At 44.1% G+C, this 27,770-nt stretch overlaps 1 protein-coding gene across 1 annotated transcript in view; it reads right to left on the bottom strand.

Annotated features, from left to right (window-relative positions):
- LOC109970431 (titin-like) overlaps window positions 1-27,770 on the bottom strand; it is a 206,786-nt gene that overhangs the window by 53,474 nt on the left and 125,542 nt on the right. The window contains 37 exon segments of the mRNA XM_020617984.1: window positions 462-749; window positions 1,192-1,497; window positions 3,098-3,400; window positions 3,637-3,939; window positions 4,079-4,366; window positions 4,533-4,832; window positions 4,924-5,226; window positions 5,340-5,639; window positions 5,734-6,009; window positions 6,289-6,469; window positions 6,830-6,957; window positions 7,105-7,410; window positions 7,573-7,857; window positions 7,979-8,299; window positions 8,405-11,374; window positions 11,467-11,760; window positions 12,036-12,335; window positions 12,501-12,782; window positions 14,534-14,842; window positions 16,385-16,687; window positions 16,976-17,087; window positions 17,201-17,388; window positions 17,713-17,994; window positions 18,525-18,827; window positions 19,399-19,701; window positions 19,797-20,078; window positions 20,219-20,369; window positions 21,251-21,399; window positions 21,482-21,796; window positions 23,038-23,337; window positions 24,225-24,521; window positions 24,771-24,922; window positions 25,166-25,331; window positions 26,322-26,469; window positions 26,558-26,709; window positions 26,894-27,023; window positions 27,344-27,525. Coding sequence (XP_020473640.1) covers window positions 462-749; window positions 1,192-1,497; window positions 3,098-3,400; window positions 3,637-3,939; window positions 4,079-4,366; window positions 4,533-4,832; window positions 4,924-5,226; window positions 5,340-5,639; window positions 5,734-6,009; window positions 6,289-6,469; window positions 6,830-6,957; window positions 7,105-7,410; window positions 7,573-7,857; window positions 7,979-8,299; window positions 8,405-11,374; window positions 11,467-11,760; window positions 12,036-12,335; window positions 12,501-12,782; window positions 14,534-14,842; window positions 16,385-16,687; window positions 16,976-17,087; window positions 17,201-17,388; window positions 17,713-17,994; window positions 18,525-18,827; window positions 19,399-19,701; window positions 19,797-20,078; window positions 20,219-20,369; window positions 21,251-21,399; window positions 21,482-21,796; window positions 23,038-23,337; window positions 24,225-24,521; window positions 24,771-24,922; window positions 25,166-25,331; window positions 26,322-26,469; window positions 26,558-26,709; window positions 26,894-27,023; window positions 27,344-27,525 — 11,958 coding nt within the window.

The following is a 27,770-nucleotide window of genomic DNA, read 5'->3' as shown; positions in this document are numbered from 1 at the left end:
TGCGCATACGTTTCACTCACCCACACACACACACACACACACACACACACACACACACACACACACACACACACACACATTGATGGTGGTGAAGCCACCATACAATCATACACATACTCACACACTGATGGCAGTCACCACTAGGAGCACCTTGAGGTTCAATATCTTGTCCAAGGACAATTTGACTGTGGACTGGAGGAGCCAGGGATTGAACCGCCAACTCTGCGGTTAAGGAATGACCGGCTCTGACTCCAGAGCTACAGCGGCCTGAGCGATTGTACTTTGTACAAACTGATTGACTGACAAAAACACATTTTATAATTAAAATATAAACCTAAAAAATTTAGAACATACTACGGTTTCTGATTAGTCCAACCATGAGTTGCTGACCCCAGTCTGTACAAAGTACAACCACTGCAAACAAACTAAGCAATCACAGACAATAAATGTCCTTCACTCACCAAGAACCTTGACAACAATGGTGTACATCTTCATGCCAGCCAAACTCTCCAGGTTCAGGACATATTTGCCAGCATCATATCTGCTGACATTCTCCACCTTTACCATGGTGTCAGTGTTGGTGGATTTGATGACAATGCCATGGCGGTCCTTGATGTTGGTATTCATCTTTTCCCAGGTGATCTTAGGAGTGGGACGGCCCTTGATGGTGGCATGCAGCCTCATGGTGGTGCCAGCACGCAACTTCAGGCCCTCCTTTAGCTCTGCGCTCAGCTCTGCCTCGGGAGCAACTAGATAAGCATGTACAGATTTTTATGAGTGATAGCGTGAGGAAAGGACAATAAACGGTATAATATTAAAGCTGCAAATACCTAATATACAAAAAAACTGAGCAAAAGAGCAAAAAAAAACTGTTAGTAAAATGCCATTTCTGCTGAATATTCTTATGTATATAGTAACTATCCAGCCAGGCTAGGTTAATAAGTAAAATCTAAATACACCATGGCCTTATTGATCCAGGCTAACATGATGTGAGCAGGCTTTTGTAATTCTGTTAAAGTCTTCTACTTATAAAAAAGTCACATCTTTACAGGTCTGGGTCAGATTTACACTACAGAAAAATCCAGGTTATATCTTGTATACCCTGTCAGTGATGCTGTTTTTACTTACACTCAGTCCTACAGAACAAAAAAAAAAAAAAGACATAGTTTGAGAAATCAGAAAATTACATACCAGTGATGTCCTTGGCAACATGTTTGCCGGGTACTTGAACTGGTTCGCCGAAGCCAACCTTGTTGACGGCAGTAATGCGACACTGATACTCTGCCTTATCAATGAGGTTCTGGATGGTGTAGTTGGTCTCCTGCAGGTTCCTGGGCACATTGCAGCGAATCCAGTCTGTGGTGTCAGTCCTCTTGCACTCCACCAAGTATCCAATGATGGGGCTTCCACCGTTATTGGTGGGGGCAGTCCAGGTGAGACTGATGGTGTCATAGGTGGTGTCTATTACAGTGGGATTCAAAACAGGGCCAGGAGGAGCTGGGGAAGAGCACAATGACCTCATTTAGGCTACATATAAAGTCTTTGAAGAGGGGCTAGTCTGATTTGTCCAATGCTATGAAGGAGTTGAAGTTTTAAATTATCATGGCAAAACAGAGTTAAGGATGGCTCCAGTGCATCATGGAGCCAGGCTTTCTGCCCCACCCAAAAAATGAATGATAAAATGGTCTAGCTCCACCATTCAGCACTACATAGTTCTCAGTCTTTTCCTGTTTTCAGCAACTATTTTCCAACATGAATAATGTGATTGGAAACAAATCACTGACTGCTTCATGCTGGTTTACATGGCAACCAGCAACAGTGAACACATCAGCTAAGTGTGGGGCTGTGACTGGCCATCCTGTGTCCTACTTATGTCATGTAGAGCTACAGCTTTTCACCCACAGGTAAAACAGTCTGCTTAAATCCCAGCATCACTTAAATTTGATGTCTCTTCCTGCTGCTGATTGTCACATCTGGTGTTTGTCCCCATGGCCCACTGGAGAGATTACACCCTAGACTGTCAGTCTGGATGATCTGAGTTTCATTCTGTCACTTGTCTACGTTATGAATATGTGATTGGCCAACACACAAACACTCGTGGGAAATTTGTGGAATTCTGTACATGGCAGTGCACATTGTTTTAGTTGACATTGTGAAACAATCACCACACTTTAAATTTTAACCAAAACTCAAAGCATTCCGCTTCACAGGACAAACTTTACTAATGATTGGATCTTCAAGCGCTCACAATAATGCAACGCTATAAATTTCAACCGGATTATGCAAATATTCTTTTTTCTCTCTTGGAAAAAAAAACTGGCAGAGCGTTCTGGCAGTGCTACACCTATGGTCACATCCATTAAGGGTCAGACAGTGGAATGTGTACAAATTATACAAATATTTGGGAACAATAATTGACACAAAATTGAAATTTGAGGCATATTGTGGGGCTGTGGAGGTTGTCCCGTTTTCATTTTGACAAAACTATGGTGATTTTATTTTATCCCGGTTTTATAGAATTGGTTTTGTCTTTTTCTTTAGTGTCATTGTTTGGTTTCTTATCTTTGAAAAGCAGAAGTTCTCTGAACCATATTGTCAGGTGGGCCACTAGGTCGATTTTGCAGCCACAACCTGACCTAGCAACCCTGTATACTAGACAGGTACAGTGTGCATCTGGCTGAGTTTTGATTGATGAGACACCCCTCGTACTATTAGTTTCAGCTTTTCACCTCTGGATGATGTTTTGTAGTCCCAAAGTGTAGAATAAACTGGTATAGAAATAGTTTTGTCCCCACAGATATTATTGGTATAAACAAGTCATAAGGATGGTGCACAAATAACACAGATGTTTATGTATCTTTATTTCCATAGTGATAATGTGAACATCGAGCATTATGGACCTTTGTATTTTGTTGTATGATGATGATTATTGTTGTAGGTGTCTGTATGTGTGGTACTATGGATGACTCTCTTGTACTGAAAGCCACATTTACCCATGGGTACAAATGAAGTAACTTGGCTTTGATCTCTCTAACAGTATGTGTAATATCTCATTACAAAAGAACTGTGCAAAGTTTTCAGAGGTCATGGGACTCACTGATGGGATTCTGAGAAATGGTGCCAGCAGACGGTTCGCTGGGCTTGCCAAGCCCTGCCGCATTGACAGCAATGACTCTGAACTCATACTCATTTCCCTCTGTGAGGCCTGTGACATCCACGGTCCTCTCTGTAACGGGCTTCCTGTAGATTCTGGTCCAGTTTATTTCCTTGGTGTTTTTCTTTTCCAGCAGGTAGCCCAGGATGGGGGACTTTCCATCATCAGCAGGCTCCTTCCAGCTCACTGTCATATGATCTTTAGTCACATTGGTGATCACTGGGGCCTCACAAGGACCAGGGACAGCTGGAAGTGACACCACAGTTAAGGTTTTAGTTTTGATATTAAACATGTACTTCAAGTTTGTATTAAGCAACCAAATCTGGGCACAGTATGGTAAGAAGCATTAGATGTTAGCAGAGTATGAGTCTTATGTCACAGTTAAAGACTTGGTTTCAACTTTTGCACTAATTGCTAATGTTCTTCACTGGCACTGATGTTTGTTATGTATGAAACCAGATGAAATATTGACGATAACTTACTGAATGGGTTCTTGGCAATGACAGGGCTGGTGATGAGGGGGTCTCCAACCCCCCACATGTTCTCAGCACGGATTCGGAATTGGTACTCATGACCCTCAATCAGCTTTTCTATGTTGAACTCAAGAATGTCACCCTTGATCTTGGCAGAGACCTGTGCCCAGCTAGCTCTACTGGTCTCACGCTTGTCCACAATATAACCGCTAATGGGAGCGCCACCATCCTTCAAAGGAGGCTGCCAGGACAGCTTGATGCTGGTGGCAAACACTTCAGCGTATTTGGCACTGGCAGGAGGGCCAGGCACATCTGAGGCGACACAAAAATCAAATATCAGCTAATTAAACACAAGATGTTGAGTGGGGAAGCTGTGTGGATATTATGCAGCAGCCTATTGACTGTGAAATAGGCAGAGTTTCTGAGGACAACAAAAAATCACAATACTCACCCAGGACATTGACCTGGATTTCAGCTGTCTTGGAGCCGCTGGCATTCTCGGCCAGGATGGTGTAGGTTCCCGTGTGCTCCTTGGTGACTTCTGTCATCTCCAGCTGGAAGTGATGCCTGAGATGGGTGATAACCTGGCCTTCACCTGACTTCAGGTTATCATCACCTCTCTTCCAGGCCACCCTGGGCATGGGCTTACCAAACACCTCAGCCTCCAGGAGTACTGTGGATCCTGCCTTTACCTTCAAACCCTTCTGCATCCTGGCATTGAGCTCCACCCTTGGAGGAACTGTTTTTAATGAAGATGAGACAAGTAAGATTTATGGCTCAGATCTTTGAGATACTACTCTTTGCAATTTTTCAAAGGCAAAAGCTAATGGTAGCCAACAGTAACATTGTTATCACAGTAACTGACTTATCGGCCTTGTCAATAGACAGTTAAATCATAATCTCACCATTTTCAACACAAACCAGGACAGGGTCTGAAGGCTCAGAGGGTTTGCTCATATTGACAGCAGTTTTGGCAATGACTCTGAACTGGTACCGCAGATCTCTCTCCAGGCCAGTCACTGTATACTCTTCTCTTGGGACATTCTGGCTGCTGGTGTTGCAGCGTATCCAAGTGTCTCCTGGCACCTGCATGGCCTCAACGAAGTACCCAATGATCTTACTTCCACCATCATTCTTGGGACGAGTCCAAACCAGAGTGACAGAGTTCTTGGTTACATCCAGGACCTCAGGTTTGCCTGGAGTGTCTGAGACAGAATGAGACAAATGAGCAGAAATATAACAATACCACTGACTTACTTAAATACACTTTTGCATAGGTGTTGGTGGCAAACATACCAATGGGTGTTCTGGCAGTGACAAAGTCGGTCTTCTTGCTTGGTTTACCCTGACCAGCTCGATTGATGGCAGACACTCTAAAGGTGTATTCCAAGCCTTCGATGAGGCCAGCACATGGGTACTCGGTGTTACGGACAACTGTATCATTAGCCTTTACCCACAGCAGACTGTTCCTCTCCTTACGCTCAATGTAGTAACCTGTGATGGGGCTGCCTCCGTCGCTCTCTGGCTTATCCCAAGCCACAAACATACAGTCCTTATTGGTCTTGTTGACATGGCAGTTGAGGGGCTCGCTAGGAACATCTGGTGACAAAAACAGACAAAATGACTGTCGATGATAAAAATATTTTTAGGCAGATGCTTACAACTAAAGCTAATCGATGCCTGCACTCGGGGCATATTTCAGTTACACTTACTGAAGGGGAATTTGGCCACCATCCTGTCAGACTGAATGGGGTCTGACACACCAAAGCAGTTCTCAGCACGGATGCGGAATACATACTCCTTTCCAGGGATAAGCTTTCCAAGCCTGCAAGTGGTCTTTGGGCTGGAAGAGTCAGCCGTGACCCAGTCACCTCTACTCACATCACATTTCTCCACCACATAGTTGGTGATTTTGCTGCCTCCATCTTCCAGTGGTTTGTTCCAGGACAGGGAACAGGCATCAGAGTCAATGTCGCTGATCACCACAGGGCCTTCTGGAGGACCAGGGATGTCTGAAATACACAGAAAAGTCACTTTCTCCATTGCCAAGCCCAATTTGTAAATTGATTTCTTCATATCATCTTAAGATAACACGGTAAGACTGACCTCTGATGACAATCTTTAGTGCCTGGACAACCTTTGCAGAGCTGTTCTCAGCCTCCAGGCTGTACTCTCCGCTGTCAGTCCTTGACACATCTTTGATGATCAGAACACACAGGTTGCCGGACTGGTGTACAGCCAGACGGCTGGACGGGACTACCGCAGCCACACCACGCATCCACTTGCAGGTTGGTGCAGGTTTTCCAGAAACCAGTGCCTCCACTCTGAGTTTGGCTCCAGCTCTCTCAATCACTGAGTCTGGCATGACAATCTTTGGCTCCACTGCAGGTGAAGACACAAGGATTTGGTTAGATCTGAGAGAATATACAGTATAGGGAAGCTGAGATGAGAGGGTAGTTTTATTTAGGGCTTTGCTTGGATCGTACAGTACTACATTTGAGTGTTTATCAATCGTCAGTGTTTGTTATTTCAAAAACACAAAACAAGCCCTAATCATGAGATCGCCAGAAATAAGATAAACTGTTTATTGTGACTTGTCATGGATAATGACTAGATCTACTTCCTAATGATCTCTCTTATAAAGCTGATGTAACAACTTACACATCTGTTCCTTGATCTCGACTGGCTGTCTGGTCTCTGTGAACAAGCTCAGCCCCATAATGTTCTTGGCAGCCACTCTGAACTTGTATCTCTTGCCCTCCTTCAGGCCATTGACACTAACTGTTAAACCTTTCACTGTGGTGTAGGTGTTCCACACTTCCTTTGCAGGTTTTGCTTCTTCCTCCACTACCACTGGAGGAGGAGGTGGTGGAGGAGCTTTCTCTCCTTCTGGAACCTGTGGTAAGTTGAGGATTGGAAATTCATGATTCATACTTTTCTAGTGCACTCAGTAAGAGAAGAACCTGAATTGCAAAATTAAGTAAGAGCATAAATATCTGTAGTATAGCAGCGAGGTTTATTTTTTTAGTGTATCTCAATCACAGTTTGAGTAACTTCAGTCTTGCAGTACAATAACAGAACAGAACAAAATCTTTGGATTTTTTTAAATCAAATGAACAGTTGATTGAAGCAGTCAGAGAAGAATCCGTGTGATTACATGACAAACCTGCACAGGTGCTGGAGGCTCTCGAGGGGGTTTGACCTCAATGTATTCAATTACATAACCGTCAATTTTGGCACCACCGTCCCTCATTGGCTTCACCCAGGCAACTGTGGCGCTGTTCTTAGTAGTCTCCACTACCTCAATCTTTTGACAAGGATCTGGCCTGCCTACAATAGCAAATCAGACAGGTGTGTTCAAGTGTTTCTAATAACTGGTGAAAAGAAAAGATACGAGTGAGCACAGTGGTCCACTTTAAGCTGGTTATGAGTTCTTAGCTCTGGTGTCACACTGTGTGATTAAGAGATGATACATACTGACAGGATCAGAGGCCAGGTAGGAAGTGGGTGTCACTCTGGGAACCCCAGAACCATATTCATTGACAGCTATGACTCGGAAGTAGTATTCAGAGCCTGGAATCAGACCACTGACTTTGAAGGGAATTTGATCCTTCTCAACTTCAGCTTTGACAGTTGCCCATGTCTTGCGGTCAATTTCACGCTTCTCAACAATGTAGTGAGTGACCTCACTGCCACCATTGATCTCTGGTGGAGTCCAAGACAGAGTGACTGATGTCTGTGTGATGTCAGTAACTTCCAGATTCATCACAGGCCCTGGAGTATCTGTGAGATAAAGCAGAAAATGACAGGTTTTTAAATTCAAATGAGAAATGGTACTTTGATGCAAGTAAGCACTTTTTTGATTGTTGACTGCACCAAAGTTAAATTTGTACACTCATATGCATCATTAAAAAAAAAAAAAAAAATCAGAAAACCAGGGCTCACCTAGAACCTTAACATTGACAAACACAGCTTTCTCTCCGGCAGGGCTCTGCAGATTTAGGCAATATTTGCCAGCATCATCACGGGTACTGTCAGGGATGACAAGGAAGGTCATGGTGTCGATGATGTCAACGTTTCCCTTCCTAACCACATTGTCAATGCCCATCCTGCTCCAAGCCACCTTGGGAGATGGTCTGCCTCTGATGGTGGCACAAAGCCTTATGGGACAGCCAGCTCTCACTGTCAACCCCTGTTTCAAGCTGGCATCCAAGTCGATCTCTGGTGCCTCTGTTCGAAGAAACAGTCAGCTTGATGTCACCAGTACATTCGTAGACTAACCCCCCCCAATGGCATCATGTGGAACAACTAACTCGTTATTATAGCTATTAAGATTCAATGAATTCCTCACCTAGAATCTCCCTGGGGTACACAGCACCCTCCAAGTCACAGGGCAGGCTCATGCCCACCTGATTCTGAGCTGACACTCTGAATTCATATGCAGACTTCTCATCCAGACTTGTGACTGTGAATTCACAGACAACCAGCTGAGCTGCTACATTGCACCTCTTCCAGCCATCATCTCCTTTCTTGGCTGCTCCCTGTGCCCTCATCTCTACAACATAACCAATGATGGGTGCTCCACCATCAGATACAGGCTTTGTCCAGCCCAGGGTCACAGAGGACTTGGTGCTATCCAGAACCTTCAGGTTGGTAGGAGGTGCAGGAGGCCCTGTATGAAAAGACAAAGCTGTGGTTTTATCTATAGAAATACCACATGAACAAAATGTGTTAAGACATTTTAACTACACTGTAAACATTATTATTGACCACATACCAACAGCATCCTTGGCAGTGATGACACGTGAAGGCTTGCTTGGGCTGCCAGTGCCAATTTCATTGACAGCCTTAACTCTGTACTGGTAGTCATGGTGGGGCAGGAGCCCAGTAACTGTCAAACGAGTTCCAGGAACTGGATCTTTGTTGACAGGAGACCACCTAACGGCATGCTCCTCCTTCTTGTCCAACAGATAACCTGTGATTGGCTTTCCTCCATCTTTCTCAGGCTCTGACCACTGCACAGTCATCTCCTCCTTGGCAATCTTGGTGACCTCTGGTGCTTCAGGAGCATCAGGTACACTGAACTGGGTGCCAGCAACAATGGTCTCACTCTGCACTGCAGGGCCAGGACCCATCTTATTCTCAGCACGAACTCTGAACATATACTCATTACCCTCAATAAGACGGGTGACTTTAGCTTTAGTGGTGATGACGGCATTGGAGTGGACTGACCAGACTCCCCTCTTGGTCTCACATTTCTCTATGATGTAGTTGTAGATATCACAGCCACCATCATCCTCTGGGATTTCCCAGGCTAAATGGCACCTATCAGTAGTGATACCGGACACCTTGAGGTCCCTGACAGGGCCGGGTCTATCCAGAACATTGACCTTGGCATGAGCAGAGCAGGTTCCTGCACTATTGGAGGCAGTTACAACATATTTTCCACTGTCACTGCGCCTGGCTGCAGTAAGCAGCAGCTTTGAGAAGTCAGCACCGGTTTCAATTTGAAGTCTGGGGCCCTTCTTAATCTCCTCCTTGTTCTCATCTTTGGTCCATTTGACATCAGGATGGGGTTTGCCCTTCACTGTTGCCTCAATAGGAATGGAGTCTCCTGCCTTGACCACAAGGGTTCCATCAAGTTTAATCTTGATCTCAGGCTCCACAAGCTGTTCCTTAACCAGGACTTCAGCTGTGGTTACCCAGCTGCTCTCACCTCCCTCATTCTTAGTCTGAACTCTGAACTGGTAGATCTGATTTTCTATGCACCTGTCAGCCATGAAGTAAGTCTCCTTAATGGCACCCCTGTGCAGTCTCTCCCACTCTTCAGCCGCCTTTGGTATTTTCTCAACATGATAACCCAGGTTACGGCTACCACCATCATAGTCTGGCTTCTTCCACTTGAGGAAGCAGAAGGTTTTGCCAATCTCAGAGATATGGAAGTCAATGGGTTCACCAGGCTTCTCAATGGGATCAACTGCAAGTATAGGTGTCTTGGTCTCAGTGGGTGGGCCAGCACCAATCTTGTTCTGTGCACTGACCCGGAAGAAGTACTCACAACCCTCAGTAAGAGGAGCTTTTATCAGGCGCTTGGTGCAGTCACTGGAGACCAATGTCCATCCTCTCTGGCTGGGCTGACGACATTCAATAATGTAGTGAGTGATCTCTGTGCCTCCGTTGTCCTCAGGGTTCTCCCAGGACACCATGCAGGAGTTCTTGGTCACGTATGCCACTTTCAGGTTTTGGCAAGCTCCTGGTGTGTCCAGGACATTGACAAGAATTGTGGCCTGGGCCTGTCCACTACTGTTCTTGGCAACAATGGCATATTTACCATGGTCTGACCTGACTGAATTATTGATTACCAGTTCACACAAAGGGTAGTTGTTGTTAATTTCATAGCGCTTATCCCGGGACAAGGCTTTGGCATCCTTGGTCCAAGTGATATCTGGATCTGGTCTACCCTTCACCTTAGCGATCAAACTGATGATTTGACCTACCCTGACTGTCAAGGAGTCACGGCAGGACACATCAACAACAACCTCGGGGGGCACCAGAATGTCCTTTGCCAAGATGGAATCAGTTAGTTCCCTAGGTTCACTGTCTCCAACCTTGTTGGTGGCTCTGACACGAATTCTGTATTCCATTCCTTCAATGAAGCCTGGCACTCTGTAGGCACATATTTTGATAAGGTCCTTGTTGATTCTGTTCCACTGTGCAGTTCCTGACTTCTGAGCTTCAACCACATAGCCAAGAATGGGACTGCCACCATCTCTTATAGGCTTGGTCCAGCAGATGTCAGCATAGGACTTACTCCAGTCCTTCAGTTTAAGATTGACAGGAGGTCCAGGTTTGGTAATAGCACGAGTGGCTTTGATGGGGTCAGAGGTACGAGAAGGCTTACTGATACCGGCACTGTTCTCAGCGAACACTCTGAACTCATAGGTGTTGCCTTCAAAAAGACCTGAAACTCTGTATCTGAGGTCCAGCACTGGAGTTTTAGTGACACGGATCCACTTCCCTGTCATTTCTCTGCGTTCAATCGCATAGCCAATAATGGGGGTTCCTCCATCGTAGTCAGGCAGGGTCCACTGCAGCGTAACAGCATTCTCTGTGATATCAGAACACTCAGGATGGCCAGGTGGACCAGGAGGGTTGAACATGTGTTTGGCAATAGTGGGGGGACTCTCAAGCCCAGCGCCAATGCCAATCTTGTTCTCTGCACGGACACGAACAATGTATTCATGGCCCTTCTCCAGTCGGGGCACCTTGGCCGTGGTGCTGACGCCACTAGAGCTAACAACAGACCAGGGCTCCCATGGCTTCTTCACATCTTTCTTTTCCACCACATAGTTGATGATGGACGTGCCACCATCATCCTTGGGTGCTCTCCATTGAATCATCATGTGATCAGGGGTGACTTCCAAGATGTTGATGGGTCCAATGGGTGGACCTGGAAGATCCAGCACAGTGACGTGTAGGGCAGCGGACTTGCTGCCAGCAGGATTGGACACAGTGACAATGTACTCTCCAGTATCTCCTCTCTGGCACTCAGGGATACTGAGGGTGGTTGAGGATCCCGTAGACTCAATGTGATAGCGGCCCTCTGATGCAATCTCCTTGCCATCAGTCAGCCATTTTGCAGTGGGAATAGGAATGCCTGTCATCTTGGCTGGAAGGGTAATAGTGCTGCCAGCTTTGACAACAAGACCCTCAATAAGCTTCACATCAACTTCAATAGTTGGTGGCACTGAGAAAACAAAACAGCAACAATATTAGAAAGTGCCTCTAAAAAACGAGTGGATTTTGCAGTAACAACTCCATAAGAATCATGTGCCTTACATGTCTTCTCCTGGCATGTGATTGGGACACTGGTGTCAGGAGTGCTCACACCAATGGCATTCTGAGCTTTGACCCTAAAGCGGTAAGTCTTGCCCTCCTGCAGACCAGTGACATGGACATGATTGTTGCTCACAGTCTTAAAGGTGACCCAGTCAGTCTGGCCCTCTTCCTGGTGCTCCACAATGAACCCAGTGATTTCACTTCCTCCGGTGCGGTCAGGCCACTCCCATTCCAACCACACCTCTGTCTTGTCTGCATCAGTATGGTGCAGGTTCTTGGGTGGACCAGGAGGATCTGAAAGATGTCCCGGAAAGGACAATTCATTGCTGATTATTGGTGGATTTAAATTTTGTTACTAATATTAAAGACTGTTGATTAATGATGCTCATTAATTTAACAATTTTTTGCTTTGTGACAAGATTTAGGTGCAATTATCTGGATGAAAAAGTGACACCGCTGACATCCAGTGAGAGTGGAGCCTTCAGGATTTAGAAGCATCACAATTTACACAAAACTGTAAAAGATCATTACTTTTTCCAAAATAAAAATTAAACACAAGTTTTACTCACAGAGAGGATCAACGGCCTTGATGGGTGTCTTGGTCACCACAAAGTCGCTTCTGCCAAACTGATTCTCTGCAGCCACTCTGAACAGGTACTGAATTCCTTCCATCAGGTACATGGCCATCAGACTCAGCTTTTTATTGGCTGCGGCAACAGGCACCCACTGCTCTGAGGCCACGTCCCTCTTGTGCACAACGTAGTGGGAGATGACAGCACCACCGTTGTCCTCAGGAGGCTTCCACATCAGGTAGGCGGACTCGCTGGTCACCTCGGAGACCACCAGGTTTCTAGGAGGAGACGGCTTGTCTGGTGGAAACAAAAGTGGGTTAGAGTAAAATTCGCATATATACTAAATTCAGATATACTTTTACTTCATGGCATGACTGTATATTAATGTAAACACAAAGTATATCAATCTTTAAAAATTGTTAGATCAAATCCTATATTAGTTTTGGTGGATGTTTCACTTACTCAGCACAAGTACAGCTACGGTTGCCGATTTCTTTCCAGCAGCATTCTCCACGGTGATGGTGTAGTTGCCAGAATCTGCACGAACACATTTCGGGATGCAGACTTTGCTGCCAGTGGCGGTGGCAACCACGGCGATGTGAGAAGGAACATCTCCATCGTTCTTCTTCCAGCTGATGGTGGGTGTTGGTATGCCCTTAATGGTAGCACTCAGGGTGATGTCAGTGCCTACCATGGCCAGATGATCACGTGCCATGTTAGCGTCCAGCAGCAACTCTGGCTCCTCTGTAGACAGAAATGGGAATACATTTACAAATTAATAATACTTGCACTGTTCAAATCTAACAAGCAAGTTAAAATTTATAATGACTATGTATGTACACATTTCAAGCTATATGATGACATGGTTATATAGTCTGAGATGAAAACAAGAGACACACCAATGTTATTGTGGAAACTCCTTAGTGTATTTATGATAACAGTCAACATACACTGTCATTTTAGCTCTCTTAGACCTCTCCGCAGCCTTTGACACCGTCGACCATGCAGTTCTTCTCTTCCATCTGGAACATTACATCGGCCTCAGAGGCACGGTGTTACAGTGGTTTACGTCTTTTTTGACGAATAGGTCCTTCTCGGTAGTTATTGACAGCGTTTCCTCTGCCTCTACCCCTCTTTCTTCTGGCATTCCCCAAGGCTCGATTCTGGCTCCGCTACTTTTTTCTTTATATATATGTCTCCTCTCGGCTCAATCATATTGAGGCACAACATCCACTTTCGTTTTTATGCAGATGATGTTCAGATCTATTTGCCGCTGGTGCAGCGTGATTCGAATGCTCTAATCCCTTTGCACAATTGCTTTGGTGATGTTAAACATTGGCTATCCCAGAACTTTCTTCATCTAAATGAAAGTAAGACGGAATACATTGTTTTTAGCCCCGATTCCTCCGCTATTGTACCTCATCTAGGGCCCTTGGTCCCATCACTTACGGGTACTGTCAAAAACTTAGGAGTGTTGTTCGACAGCAGCCTTAAATTCGACAAACAGGTCAGGTCTGTGGTCAAAGCCAGCTTCTTTCACCTGAGGCTTTTAACTAAAGTGAAGCCCTTTCTGTCATGTCGATTTAGAAAAAGCCATTCATGCTTTTATTTCTTTCTGATTCGATTACTGTAATGCCCTTTATATCAGAATTAACCAATCTCTTCTTCGAAAGCTACACATGGTACAGAATGCTGCTGCTCATCTGCTCTCAAATACCCTCAAGTATTCCCACATCATTCCTGTTCTTTACTTGCTACACTGGCTGCCAGTGAAGTCCAGAATTGATTTTAAGGTGTTATTACTTGTATTCAAATCTATTAATGGCCTCGCTCCATTATATCTGTTCGATCTGCTGTCCATTCGCACTCCACTTAGGGCTCTGCGTTCCTCGGAACAGGTGTCCCTGGTCGTCCCGCGAACAACATACAAAAAATGGGGCAATCGTGTGTTTGCTGTTTACAGCCCCAGGCTCTGGAACTCTATACTGCTGGAGTTAGGGTCCATAACTGAGTTATCGCTTTTTAAGTCTATACTAAAAAGGTATCTTTTTAGACAGGCCCCATTTAGAAAACCTTAAGTAGACCTGTATGGACCTGAAAAGCAGTTATTTCCACTCAGCTCATCAACTGGGAAAATTTTACCCATTATAAAGTATTATTATTATTATTATTTTTATACAGTTTCATTAGCAACCAGATCCCTAACTAGCTAGCCAATAAAACGCACTCTGTTGGCTTCACAGACTAGACTGTGGTAAAACTGAGTTACATATATGATTATACTTTTAAATTCTGAAAAATACATAGATGAAATTGTTATGGTGTTATATATCAGTTTTTAATTTATTTTAGGACAAACGTTTCGCAAAGCCTTAACCTCTAGAGTCCTGAGCTTTGGAAACCCAAGCTGTGCGGTCCTCATATGAGGACGCAGGGACTCTAGAGGTTAAACAAAAGTGCATTAAAATAAATGCAGTTACAATTGAACACCTTACCCAGTCTGTCATGGACCTTGATGTGCTCTCTGACATATGCAGGGTCCGATTTGCCGGCGGCATTGACAGTGAAGATCCTGAAGGCATACTCCTGTCCTTCGGTTAGGCCCGTCACCACATAGTGAAGGTTTGGGCACTGCTCTGGGGTCTCATTGGCAGGAATCCACTCTATGGCACCGGGCTTCTGATACTCAACAAGGTAGCCAAAGATTCGACCCCTTCCATCATGGCGGGGCGTCTTCCACCTCAGGCTGACAGAGTCCTTAGTCTTATCATAGGCCTCGGGGGTCACTGGAGGGCTGGGGCGCACTGTGATGGGAAAATAACAAAGAAGTCAATTAAATGGGCAATAAAAATTTTACTTAATAATCTGTTTAGTAGTATATTTTATGTGTATGTACCTCTGGTCTAACAGCTTTGGAGTAGGATTTTTCTGTGTCTGTATATTAAAAATATCTCTATTGGATTTCGTATGTACTGTCAGTGTTTCCGCTTGTAACATTCAACCGCCACTGCAACATTTTTGCTGCCACAGCCAAAAGAATAAATTCTAAAAAAAAAATCTATGAATCATTTAATGAAGTGCCTCAGTGAGTTGCCCGGGAAGCCCGTAAAACAACAGGCCGAGTCAAATACACAGGTGCAGTTAAGGCCAATTCAGACAGAGCGCGTTTTTAAACACAACAGAAAGAACTCCATTCTATGAAATGTCTGCCCTGGTGTCTGTTATGATTATTCATTCATTCATTTTCTACCGCTTAGTCCCTGAACGGGGTCACGGGAGCCAATCCCAGCCGGCAATCGGGCGAAGGCGGGGTACACCCTGGACAGGTCGCCAATCCATCGCAGGGCCAACACAGAGACGAACAACCACACACACGCACACTCCTATGGGCAATTTAGAGACACCAATCAACCTAAGCTGCATGTCTTTGGACTGTGGGAGGAAGCTGGAGTACCCGGAGAGAACCCACGCAAGCACGGGGAGAACATGCAAACTCCACACAGAAAGGTCCCGGGTGGGGCCCGAACCCAGAACCTTCTTGCTGTGAGGCACCGTGCTGCCCTGTTATGATTATGTGCACATGAAAACTATTGTTGTCTGGCACATTTCTGTCGGTCGGCCTGGTGCAGACTGTCTGTCTGTCCGCTGTCCTTGCAGCGCATCAGGATCCAATGACTGACAGCTGCTCTGACACTGAATGTCAAATGCCATGTCTCGCGTTCAGTCGGGCTGTGGTCACATTGCTGAGTGAAGCGCCGACCAGCAAACTATCAAGGACTTTGCAAATGCTAAAAAACTTGGATGATAACCATCGCCGAAAAATAACTAGCCTTTATGAATCCATTAAGTGCATGGCCATAGAGGAAACACAGATTAGGGAAGGAAGACAGCGCTCCGAAAGGGACAGGAGAGAAGAGGTCAAGTGTCCAGGCAGCCCACCACCCCCACCAATGGGGGGGCACTGCTGACACACCAAACCTCATTATACAAAGGAAACACTGCACTCTAAACATGAACACATCACAGAAACACACATGAACATAAAAACAGTCATCACAAATTTAAATACGATACAAATACAAATTAATAATCAAAATGCTAAAACTATATAAACACTAACTGACTGTGAATGAGTGAATCGGTGAATGTGTAAAGTGCTTTGTCCAGGTAAGGTAGAAAAGCACTATACAACTGTAGTCCCTTTACCATTTAATCTTAATTTCATTTTTTATGCACAAGGAAACCACAATTTTTTCAGACACAAAAAACTCATTTGGAAATAAGATACATAATGCAAGATAATATACATAATTATAGGTATATTTCCATGACTTTGTCACACTGACCGATGGGATCTTTGGCGAGAATGGGTTTAGAGGGGACACTGGGGTCTCCGATTCCCAGCTCATTCTCAGCCATCACCCTGAACTCATATTCACAGCCCTCCACAAGGTCCTGGACTCGGTACTGAGTGGCTGGGTATAGTGGCTCTCTGGTGGCTCTGGACCATCTATTGGCTGTGGGCTCCTTCTTTTCCAGAATGTAATTGGTGATGGGTTTCCCGCCATCCCGAGGACGGTTCCACAGCACCAGTGCACTGGTGGCATACACGTCTCTGACTGTTGGCATGTCAGGGGCTTCAGGAACTCCTGCAGATGAGCACAAGGGCAAAAACTATGGTAACACAGCTTTTTTCAGGATTCACTGACAATGCAGAAAGAATATTTATACAGCAGGAGGATGTAGTCCTTCCAGCCTATTAAAATTGTTGTCTTTTTTTTTGGTACCACAATCACTTTGAGAATTGAAGCTTTGAATAATTGATATAGTTTTCAAAAAATAATTGATTAAAGTCAGGAATTTCTTGAAAATTAATTTCAGAGAACAGAAAAGTGGGAAAATTAAACGTGTCTTAGTGGTGTGTGAGAAAAACATACTGAAGAGATCTTTGGCTCTCATCTCCTCAGATTCCAACGGGTCACTGATGCCATACAGGTTCTCAGCAGAGATTCTCATGATGTACTCTCTGCCCTCTATCAGCCTGAGGATCTGGGACAAAAAACAACATGTAAACATCTATGAAATTCGACAGTCCCCTTGTACTGGGAAAAACATGCTCTGACATCTCACCAAAGTCAGGCTGACAAACCATCTGGACCCACCTTGCATGTGGTCTTGGTTGTGGCGGCTGTCACCGTTGTCCAAGTGTCTCTGTTAATGTCTCTCTTCTCAACGATGTAGTTAGAGATGTCCACACCACCACTGTCCAGAGGAGGCTTCCAGGAGATGACCATGTACTCTCTGTGCACCTCCTCAAACACCACTGGGCCAACAGGGGGAGTTGGACGGTCTGCAGAAAAGAAAGAAAAGACAGTGGTGTCAGAAAAAGTCTCAAAATATAGAATCAGCAATGCTATCAACAAATGGATATCTTTTTAAGCAGAGCTTGCAGTTTTGAAGTTTTTCAGTTTTGCAGTCTGCTTTAGCTGTGAAACATTTGTAAATGTAAACAAATAGCACAATTACTTGTGATGTCTCACAGGGGCCTATTTGTAGGACTCTTCTTTTTCTTATGTAAATCAATTATTCTGTTGCTGCATCTTCATCCACATACTCATTGCTGATGATCCTAACTTTCATCAGCCCGTTTTCTCCCTGAGGTCCGCCTACATACCGACAACTATGATGCTGGACATCCCCTTCCTGGATCCAGTGCTGTTCTCCACCACCACCACATATCTGCCGCTGTGCTCGCGTTGTGCTTTCAACAGGCCCAGCGACATGGTGGTCGACGTGCTCTTTAACATAACGTGCTTATCAGCCTTCAGCTCCTCATCATCTCGGTACCACACAATGGACGGAGGAGGTTTGCCACCATAGCGACCCTGCAGCAGGCAGCTCTCGCCCACACGGATGATAATCTTATCTCGGAAGTCCAGCTCGATGGTAGGTGGCTCTATAGGGACATAAAATGAAGTGGGGTGAAGTGATGCGCTGAGTATTTTCCAATTTTGATCCAAGCTATTGTGACTATTGTGAAAATTAGGAAAAATGTATATTTTTGAAGTTGTGGAATGCTTGTTGAATTATCACATTATGACCTAAACGAACTGACTTCACAATCCCTCAAATTCTATTACTTATTGTAGATGGTTTGTAAATAAATTGATTCGTATGATATGATTTGAAATACGTGTGGTGTCCCACAAGGTCTCTTCCTATTTCTTATTTAAATCAGTGATTTGATTGCAGTATCATCTTCCTTTTTTGCAGATGATACCAACTTGTTTCTTTCAAATAAAAATACTTTAAACATGCATTTCCAAGGCACATTCTGAACTCCAGATATTTTTAAATAAAACAGAAAAGTATTTCAAATGCCTAAGTTGATTTTCATAGATTTTTAAAAGACATTTACTGAAACCAAGTGCTGCCAATCAATCTGATACCGATTAAAACAGATAACAGCTGTCAACAAGTGCTCACCCAGTTCATCCTTGCAGGTGATCGGTTTGGTGCAGAAAGACGGCTTGCCAGGTCCGACCTCATTGACAGCAATGACCCTGAACTCGTAGGTGTCACCCTCCCTCAGGCCGTCATAGGTGTACTTCCTTTCCATCAGCTTTTCCTTTGTCAGTCTAGTGAACTTATCTTTACCAATTGTGCGGGCTTCCATGATGTAGCTGATGATCTCTGAGCCACCGTCATACTTGGGTGGCTTCCAGGTGACGGTGATCAAATCCTTGGTGACCTTGGTGGCCTCAAGTGCCTCGGGGCGGTCTGGCACACCTGAAGGTAATGTGAATACAAACTGATCTTCGCTGCAAAATTTAACTTAATTGTTTGATGACAGATAACACTACTGAAAAATATTAGGGCCACATTAAAAAGCAATACAAGAAAAATCTAATTCTTTAATCCCAGAATCTTGCCTTTAAATTTCTAAACTAACAAAAACCAGCCCTTGTCTCTGGCATTTTTAACAATTCTGAAAATGAAGTCAGAATCTTAAAGTACTAAATTTAGTTTTACTAAAAATAACACTTTCTTGAAAATCGTGACTTTTCCTGAACTTCTGATTTTATTCTTACAAATTTGACAGAAAAATCTGACTTTCCTTCAAATTTGTACTTTCTCAGAATAATCCTTAAAATTTAGAGTTTTTAAAATTTTGAGCACATTCAGTTACATTTTTTCCATAAAATTGTGCCTTTAAAGTGAAAATCTTGAATTTTTTCACCCTAATATTTTAACTTTATTCTCAGAACTAGCTTCTATGTTCTCTCATCTGTATATTCGTGTTAAGCACATCAACTTTCAGACCTTCAGCCATCAGCAGCATTTGCTTAAATAGACTCACTGATGGGTTCCCTGATTATGACCGGGGCTGCAGTCTCCACAAAGGGTCCCATGCCAACTGCATTCTCGGCGGCCACTCTGAAGAAGTAGGACTTGCCAATGGTGAGGTTATGAGCTATAGCATTCTGTCTGCTAGCAGTGTAGGAGAGCGAGGTCCAGGCCTTATGCTCAGGCTCACGCTTCTGTATGATGTAGTTACTGATGGGGGAGCCGCCATCGTTCTCAGGGAAAAACCAGTTGAGCTTGCAGGAGTCGCTGCTCAGGTTATCAGTAGTGAAGGGGATACCGACAGGCCCAGGAACGTCTGAGGGAGGACACAACAAGGTTTAACTAAAGAAGTAACATTTTTAAATTGTTTTCATGTTTCTCAATATTTTATTTTTTTGACAAGTGTCTCACCCAGAACTTCCACTGTGATATTCTTCTTCTTCTCCCCTGCGGCATTCTTGGCAGTCAGCATGTAGATGCCACGGTGTCTCCTGGTGCAGGGTTTGATAACCAGAGACGAGCTGATGGCCGTCGTCTCCACTTTAGCCTCGGGAGGCAGTGCAGCTCCATCCCTGCTCCAGCTAACCTCTGGGGGCGGCTGGCCTGACACATAGGCAATGATGCGGATCACACCACCGGCGTGAAGCACTATCTTCTCCTTCACAGAGGCGTCCAGGTCAACCTCAGGAGCAACTGGGTGGAAGAAGCTTAATATTACTGTGGGTTTGTTCTAGAAAACTTTGACAAAGATGTCTTCATAGAAGGATGGCTGTGAGAGAGACAGCTGACGTGTAAAAATCAGAGACCCTTGTAAGAGTTTCAGATAAACTCACTGAATCTGTCGTTGACCTCAAGCACCTCTGGGACTTCACCTGGCTCGCTGTTACCGGCTGCGTTAAAGGCAATTACCCTGAACCTGTACTGACCGCCAGGCTTCAGACCAGTGATCACAAATCGTGTGCCACGGATTTCTGTCTCCTTGGCCTAAAAAACACAAACACTCAGTTTCTAAGATAAATCTTCTTCAAACCTTCTTAGAACAAAATTCATATCAATGTCATGTTTATGATCAAAATGGTTTTAATGCCTTCTTAGCCTGGTGTCTTTTAAAAAAGTTGTCTCAAAGTCCGTGAGCTTGATGCAAATGAGAGCCGGTTCAATTCAAAGAAGTCAAGAAAATGTGTTGCATCAAAGAAAATTTCAGGTTGAACTTAAATGCATAACCAGCAGGGATGTAATAATATTTGTAATTTCACGACACAGCAATAAAAAAAGTCTCAATACCATCATGGGACTGTGACATGTATGTAAAAGGATATTCCATATGGTTATTTCACTAGTATAACTGCATTCAGGTTGCAGAATTTGAAACTGACATAGCGGATGCTCCACTGTCGACTTTTAGAGCTGCTGTGTGGCAGCATTTCAGATGAAGGCAATACTAGTCCCGTTTAGGACGGAGATGGTCCTGGATATATATCGGGGATAGGCTGTGTGCTACATTTTAATGGAGATGGGCAAACAAACCAGACACACGTAACACAAAACCAACCACTTAGTAATCACCCTTAAAGTCCCTCTTGAAAAAGTAAACCACGATGCTGGAAAAACACCTCCACTAAACCACAAATCTCACCTTTAAGGGGCTTGTCCCAGTGTAGTCTGGCATCTTCTTCACCTTGTTCTGGTGCACCAAGCAGCCACGTGCTCATTATCACCATATTTGATTATCAAAACTGTTTATGCTTATTGAACCATTTTGTTAGGGTGGGGTGAACCACGTGAAATTATTAAAACAATGGCTGCTGTTCTCAATCCTGCCTTGTTCATCACAGGGATGTCAAATGATTAAACTTCCCCCTCACCTTGACCCAGGCCTCTGTGCCCTCCTCCTTGTACTCCACCCAATAACCCCTGATCTTGGAACCGCCGTCCTTCAGAGGAGGAATCCACTGCAAGTCCACTGTGGACTTTGTCCAATCAGAAACCTTTGGGGTTGGAGGAGAGGGTGGGGCTGGGGAGGAGATGACAAGTGATTAAACTTGTTATCTGTGCATTTAAAACAAATTTGTTTGATTCCAGAGTGTAAATCTTACAGATTGGATCTCTGGCAAAGACGGGGTCCGTGGGAGGGCTGGCGAGTCCGGGCCCCGCAGCGTTGATGGCAGTGACTCTGAACAGGTACTCCGAGTCCTCAATGAGTCCACTCACCACAAATGACTCGCCAAGGCCCACGGGACGAATGGGGTCACGGGTGACGCGTGTCCAGCGCTTGCCTGTTGTCTCTTTACGCTCCAGCCAATAGCCAGTGATCGGACTGCCGCCATCGTCCTCGGGCTCCTCCCAGTTAACGGTCACAGAGTCCATGGTAACACTGCTTACTGTTGGCTTCTCACACTGGCCAGGGACGGCTGCAGGAGGGTGGACAGAAATCATCAAAAGGTTAGAGGGTTAAAATAATCATGTTTTTGGGCGTCCGGTTGCTGAGTGGAAGTGCAGCAGATCATATAACTGCAGCATCTGGCTATAGACCTCTGATGACCCCTCACTCTACCATCATTTCCTTCCTGTATCTCTACAGACACTTTCAAATAATCATTAAAAATAGTACAAAACCAGTCAAAGGTTTGGACACACTTTCCTTTCAGTTCAATAGGAAAGTGCACCCAAATGTTTTACTGGTAGTGTACTCTACTATTAAGCTCCAGTCTGACCACTGGAATACAGCATTAAAGTATGACTGGTAAAGAAATCAGTTCATAATTCAGTTCATATTCATAATTCAGAAGAACCTTAAAGAGCAGATTAACCAGATCAAGAGCAACAGGGGAGGAAATCATCTCTTGGTCTGACAGTTTTTATATTAAGAGCTGCTCTGGATTTGTTCGGCTTGTCCTGTTACTGTACATGTCAAACATGTTGTTCTAATGGCTGAGCATCAGGCGATGACCCCCTGCTCTCACAGTGACTCCTTAGCAACTGAGTTCATGTAGTTTGCTCATGTTCTGGCATGGCCTCAGTCAGGATGAAGGCAGCTGGTCTGACTGTTATCACTCATGTTATCATACAGTGTTTCATAGTTTGTTAGTTAACGTGATATCATTTGGTTCAGGCTACAGGTCAGGTTACATGTCTGACCTCATCAGACTGCTGTGGGACCTATGAAAAAAAGTGACCTGGGCAACCATCCTGTTCAATCACCACAATATTAATGTAAAAAGATGAATGTCAGAAAAGGCCTAAAGCTGAACAGAAACACTTTTAGTGATATACTGTGTAAATACTATAAGCGTACAGACCGACTGCTGTCGCCTTACAGCAAGAAGCTTCCAAGTTCAAGCCCCAGCTGACCCGGGGCTTTTCTGTGTGGAGTCTGCATATTCTTCCTGTGCCTGCATGGGTTCTCTCCGGGTACTCCAGCTTCCTCCCACAGTCCAAAGACATGCAGCTTAGGTTGACTGGAGAGTCTAAATTGTCTGTAGGAGCAACTGTGTGTGTCTACATGTCAGCCCTGTGATAGACTAGAGACCTGTCCAGGGTGGACCCTGCCTCTCACCCAGTATCTCCCACCCAGGGGCTGGAGTCAACCCCAGCTGTATGGGTAATGGATGATGGACACAATGCTGTTCCTGTGAAGCACGGGTGAACTCACCAAAGATATTTCGGGCGACCTCGGGCTTGCTGTCCAGTGGCTCCCCGACTCCATACTTGTTCTGGGCCATGATGCGGAACATGTACTCGTGTCCCTCCATCAGGTTCTCCACCGTCCAGATCCGCTCTTTGGGCTCATTGGTGACGGGCACCCAGGTGTTCCTGCTGGCCACCCTCTTCCAGATGACATAGTTTGTGACTTTGGAGCCACCGTCGTCCTTTGGTGGCAGCCATGAGAGCGTGATCTTATCTGCTCCGATCTCCTCAAACTTAATGGGAGCAGAGGGTGGACCGGGCCGGCCTGCACCAGAAAAACAAGCTTAGAAAGTGACAGACACTGTAGTCACATGTGATTTTGGTGGCTTATTAGCATATGGTATTCATGTTTTACCTTTTTAATGCATGTTTATTAAATTCTTATTTTACACTGAAAATTACAGCTGACATCTTAAATTTATAAATCAATCCAGATTTAAATAATTAATTCAATGTTTATAAACAACATCTTTCGCTAATTTCACAGCTGAATTTGGTGATATAAAAAATTCAGTATCTGTTGTTGGGCTGATACAAATATTTCTTTTGAAACTACTGACATTTTCATTTAGAGTTTTTCTGTTGCTACTTTGTTCTGTCATGAAGTTTTTGCTTTTAATTAGCATTTACCATTTGAACTTTATTTGCATTCTAATGTTTTATCTCTTTGTGTGCACTTTGAATTGCCTTTGGGTATGAAAATAAATGTGCCTTGTCTTATATTTTTATGTAAAATATTAAAATGTGGATAGTAGTGATATTACAAAAACAAGCTCTTTGATTGTTTCAGGGACCTGAAGAGTTTTTCCCTCTTCAGATCTTCAGGGTTTTTTCTAACAGAGGCTCGCTGCCTTGACTAACACGTCAACCACATTTTCCATCAGAAAGAACAAATACACTATAATGAATAAAACGTTAAACTAAAAATATTTCACACCACAAATGCCATATATATTTAATGCTATAGTTGAGATGTGGACGCCTCCTTGGCTAAACAGGTTACTGGTAGAAACCCAGAGCTTTCTCATTAACCTCTATCTGATATCAACTTTTAAACACAGCTCGTGCTTTCAGACGCAGCTTGGTATATTCCAGTTAAGTCAGTAAAACCTGAAATATATGCATTTTAAATTCTGATCTCTCTGTCCGTACCGAGCACGTTGAGCCTCATCTCCTTGGAGGCCTTGCCCAGGCTGTTGGATGCCACCAGTGTGTACAGGCCAGTGTCAGGACGTTTGCCCTGGTGGATGAACAGCGTGCAGCTGTTGTCCGACACGATCTTGTTGACGTGCTCGTCATACTGAACCTCGACCTTAGCGTCGGACTTGTGGGGCGGAGCTTTGTACCAGGTGAGCGTGGGGAATGGGCAGCCACGAATCTTGGCCACAATGCTGATGTCGCTGCCCTGCTCAGCCTCCATGAACTCCGTCAACTCGATGGACGGAGCACCTGCAGGATGTGAAAGACTTGATTTAAATTATAGCTGAGTGAAATATTTCATAGTTATATTAAAGAGTTGTTCCATAAATTTGGTTTTGCACTCCCTTAAAACAGTTAGTTACAAAAACAGAATGGTCTCAGTCTGAGCGGGTGTGGCGGCAGTATCCGGACTCTTAGTCCAAAGACACTGGATCGTACATTTCTCAAAATGAAACTCCCTGACATTTTTAATGGAAATGCTGAGAGTTGTGGTCTTACAGGTCTGGTCCTTGATAATGATGGGTCCGGCAGTGGATGAAGGTCGGCTGGCTCCGGCCTCGTTGTACGCCACCACTCTGAACTCGTACTCATCTCCCTCTGTCAGGTCCTCCACTGTGAAACTGGTGGTGTCCACATCTCTCCTGTTACACCTGCAGGACACAGCACATACAGTTCAACTGCAGGTAACACCCAGCATAATAAAAAATATTGTAGAAGTGAAAGAAATCAGAAACTACTGGTCTGAATTAAAAGACAAAGAATTTTCACTTTAAGATTTAAAGTTTATACTGATCTATATTTTGCCATCAACTTGGCCTGGCCTGGTTCCCATGCCAAGTCTTGGTCATTAGGAACTAAATGGACCAATGTAGACTGTTTGGTTAAAATGTTACCTCCTCCAGGACTCCTTCTGGGCACCACTGGCATCCCAGCAAAGCAGATCGACACTGTAGTGGGTTACAGGTGAACCACCATCGTTCTTTGGAGCTTTCCAGGTCAAAGTCACCGTGCCCTTTCTCACACTCTGGATCTTCAGTCTCGTTGGAGGATCAGGAGGGTCTACAGACACAGTGGATAAATGTGTTGCTGAGAAGAAGCCTACACAAATGTACACAGAATGTATACTCTTTCATCAGGAAATGGGAAATTTAATGCTGGTGCTTGTAGTTAGTTTTCGTCTTGATTTTTGAGTCTGAAATTAAATATAAACGGAGTGGTTTAAAGGTAAGCTCACAGCCCATCTATACACCTTTATATTATAAATTGAAAATATCTGCAGAGATGTACTGTAATGTAGATTGTGACCTGAGTCTCTGCCTGGTACCAAGACCAAATTTTGTTTTATTCACCAACTGTTTCTCATCTTTATAAATACAGACTGATCTTTTTTCCACTGTTTAATTAATGTTTCTTAATTCCACCCAGTTTTGCACTTTATCTGCCTTTATTTTGACTTTTTTTCCATCTATTAGCCAATGACCTACTGACTTCACTGTACACCCACCTCTGGCGTTAGAGCACTCAGAGGTTTGTCTTGGGAAGACTGAAGTAAAGGGGTACAAAATATAATGAGAACAGTGAGAATCTATCCTGCCACAGCTACACTAAAACTACTTGTATGTAATTATTGCTTTTAATTGACATTTAATGTTTTATCTAATTTGCATCCTAATGTGTTATCCATCTCTGTGTTGAGCATTTTGAATTATGTTTGTGTATGAAAATATGTGAAGTAAATCAACTTAGCTTAGGTTACAGCCAACTGTGTGGAGTGTTACAATCAGATTATAAAGCCTCTTGAATTTGTTAAGACAAATTATGAATCGTCCACATTCAACTGAACGTCACTAATAAGAATAATAAACAGACATAAGACCTGAGCCACAGTTTTCTGTTGAATTTCTAAATACACATGTGAACATTCTTTATTAATGTACCATAAATTAACAAGCAGTCTGTCAATGCAGGTTTTAGTGCTAAAAAACTAAATGATAAAGCCACAGTGGTTAAACCCAGAGGGAAACAGTAGGACAAACAACAAAAACATACAGATTGGGTCTCTGGCTGTGGTTCTCTGGATGGTTGCAATGAATGGGCCGAACCCAATGCTGTTTTCTGCACGGACACGGAACAGGTACTCCTGACCATCATAGAGGTCTGGCACCAACATAGACTGAGAAACACAGGCTGGGTTCACCTGGAACAGCAAGAACAGGGTCAGACTTCACATGTGAGCAGCAACCATACAGCTCCCTCTGTAATATCCTGCAGGTGTGGGGTCATACCTTGGTCCAGGCTTTGCCTGCCACTGTTTTCTTCTCAACAAAGTAGCTCTTCACTCTGTCTCCTCCATCACACTTTGGGGGTTTCCAGGTGAGTCTGCAGGTTCCCCTTGTTATGTCACTCACCTTCAGGTCTCTAGGAGGTCCAGGCAGGTCTGCAGAGCCACACACCAAGATGTTATATAATACACGACTCTGTAAATTTTACATTAGAATACCCTAGATATATTTATTTTAGATTTATTTTACACTCTGCTGTCTTTGCACACTCTTCAATATGTGACGCTGTGTATCGCCGCACATACAAAGCACATGAAACCCCTTATAATCTTTACATACCGCACACACTGACTCTGACTTTGACCACTTTGTAGCCTGCAGGGTTCTCAGCCTTAATGATGTACTGGCCACTGTGGTTCAGTTTGCTCTGCGGGATCACGACCACCGATGTTGTGTCGGTGGAGTGGATCTGAGGAAAAAAATGTAGCCTGAGGTTATTGACCACAAGTCAGTTCTGTATTTTTAATTTTGTAAATGAGCTTGTCTTTTGAAGCTCACACCTTTCCCCTAGTTCCTTAAAATTTTTGTTGATTTGTTATAATTTTTCCTGATATTGTATCTTAAAGTGGAATTAATCTCACCACTTATTTGGTTGTAAAAACAGGATGCTTTTCAAACTAAAATTCGGATGTTGTATTAACAAAAGCCAAAAATGCTGTGCAACAGCTACTGATTCACAGTTGGAACAGAAACTAATCTACACTTCTATCTTCTACACAGCAGCCTGACCTCTGAGTCGACGGGCAGTGTGTGTAGCTCATTCTTCTTCTCAGTTGCCGCGGTTCCATCGAAGGTCCAGGTGACTACAGGAACAGGTCGTCCAGTGATGGTGGCGGGAATCCTGATAGCTGTCCCTGCTCTGCAGTTCATCAGGTCTTGAGCACTGACATCCAAAGACAAAGTTGGCTCAACTAGAGAGGAAAGACACAAAACAGCTTTTTTTTATAAAACAGTTTAATCTGATGGTTATTTATACTCATGTAAAAACGTTTTACACTTCAAAGTTTTAACAAAGGACCTGAGAACAGTATATATTCTATACAGAACAGTCTCTGCTTCAGTATCAGGATCCAGTTAGAATTTTCTTTTGAACGAGATCTTGTACGACAAACAGCCGTCTGACTGAATTCCTCAGAACTTACAGTACAGTGCTGAA

The sequence above is a fragment of the Monopterus albus genome, unplaced genomic scaffold (genome assembly GCF_001952655.1).
Source record: "Monopterus albus unplaced genomic scaffold, M_albus_1.0 scaffold198.1, whole genome shotgun sequence".
In the NCBI taxonomy this organism is placed as follows: Eukaryota; Metazoa; Chordata; class Actinopteri; order Synbranchiformes; family Synbranchidae; genus Monopterus; species Monopterus albus.
Note: the sequence above shows the minus strand (reverse complement) of the source record. Positions and strands in the feature narration are given on the sequence as shown.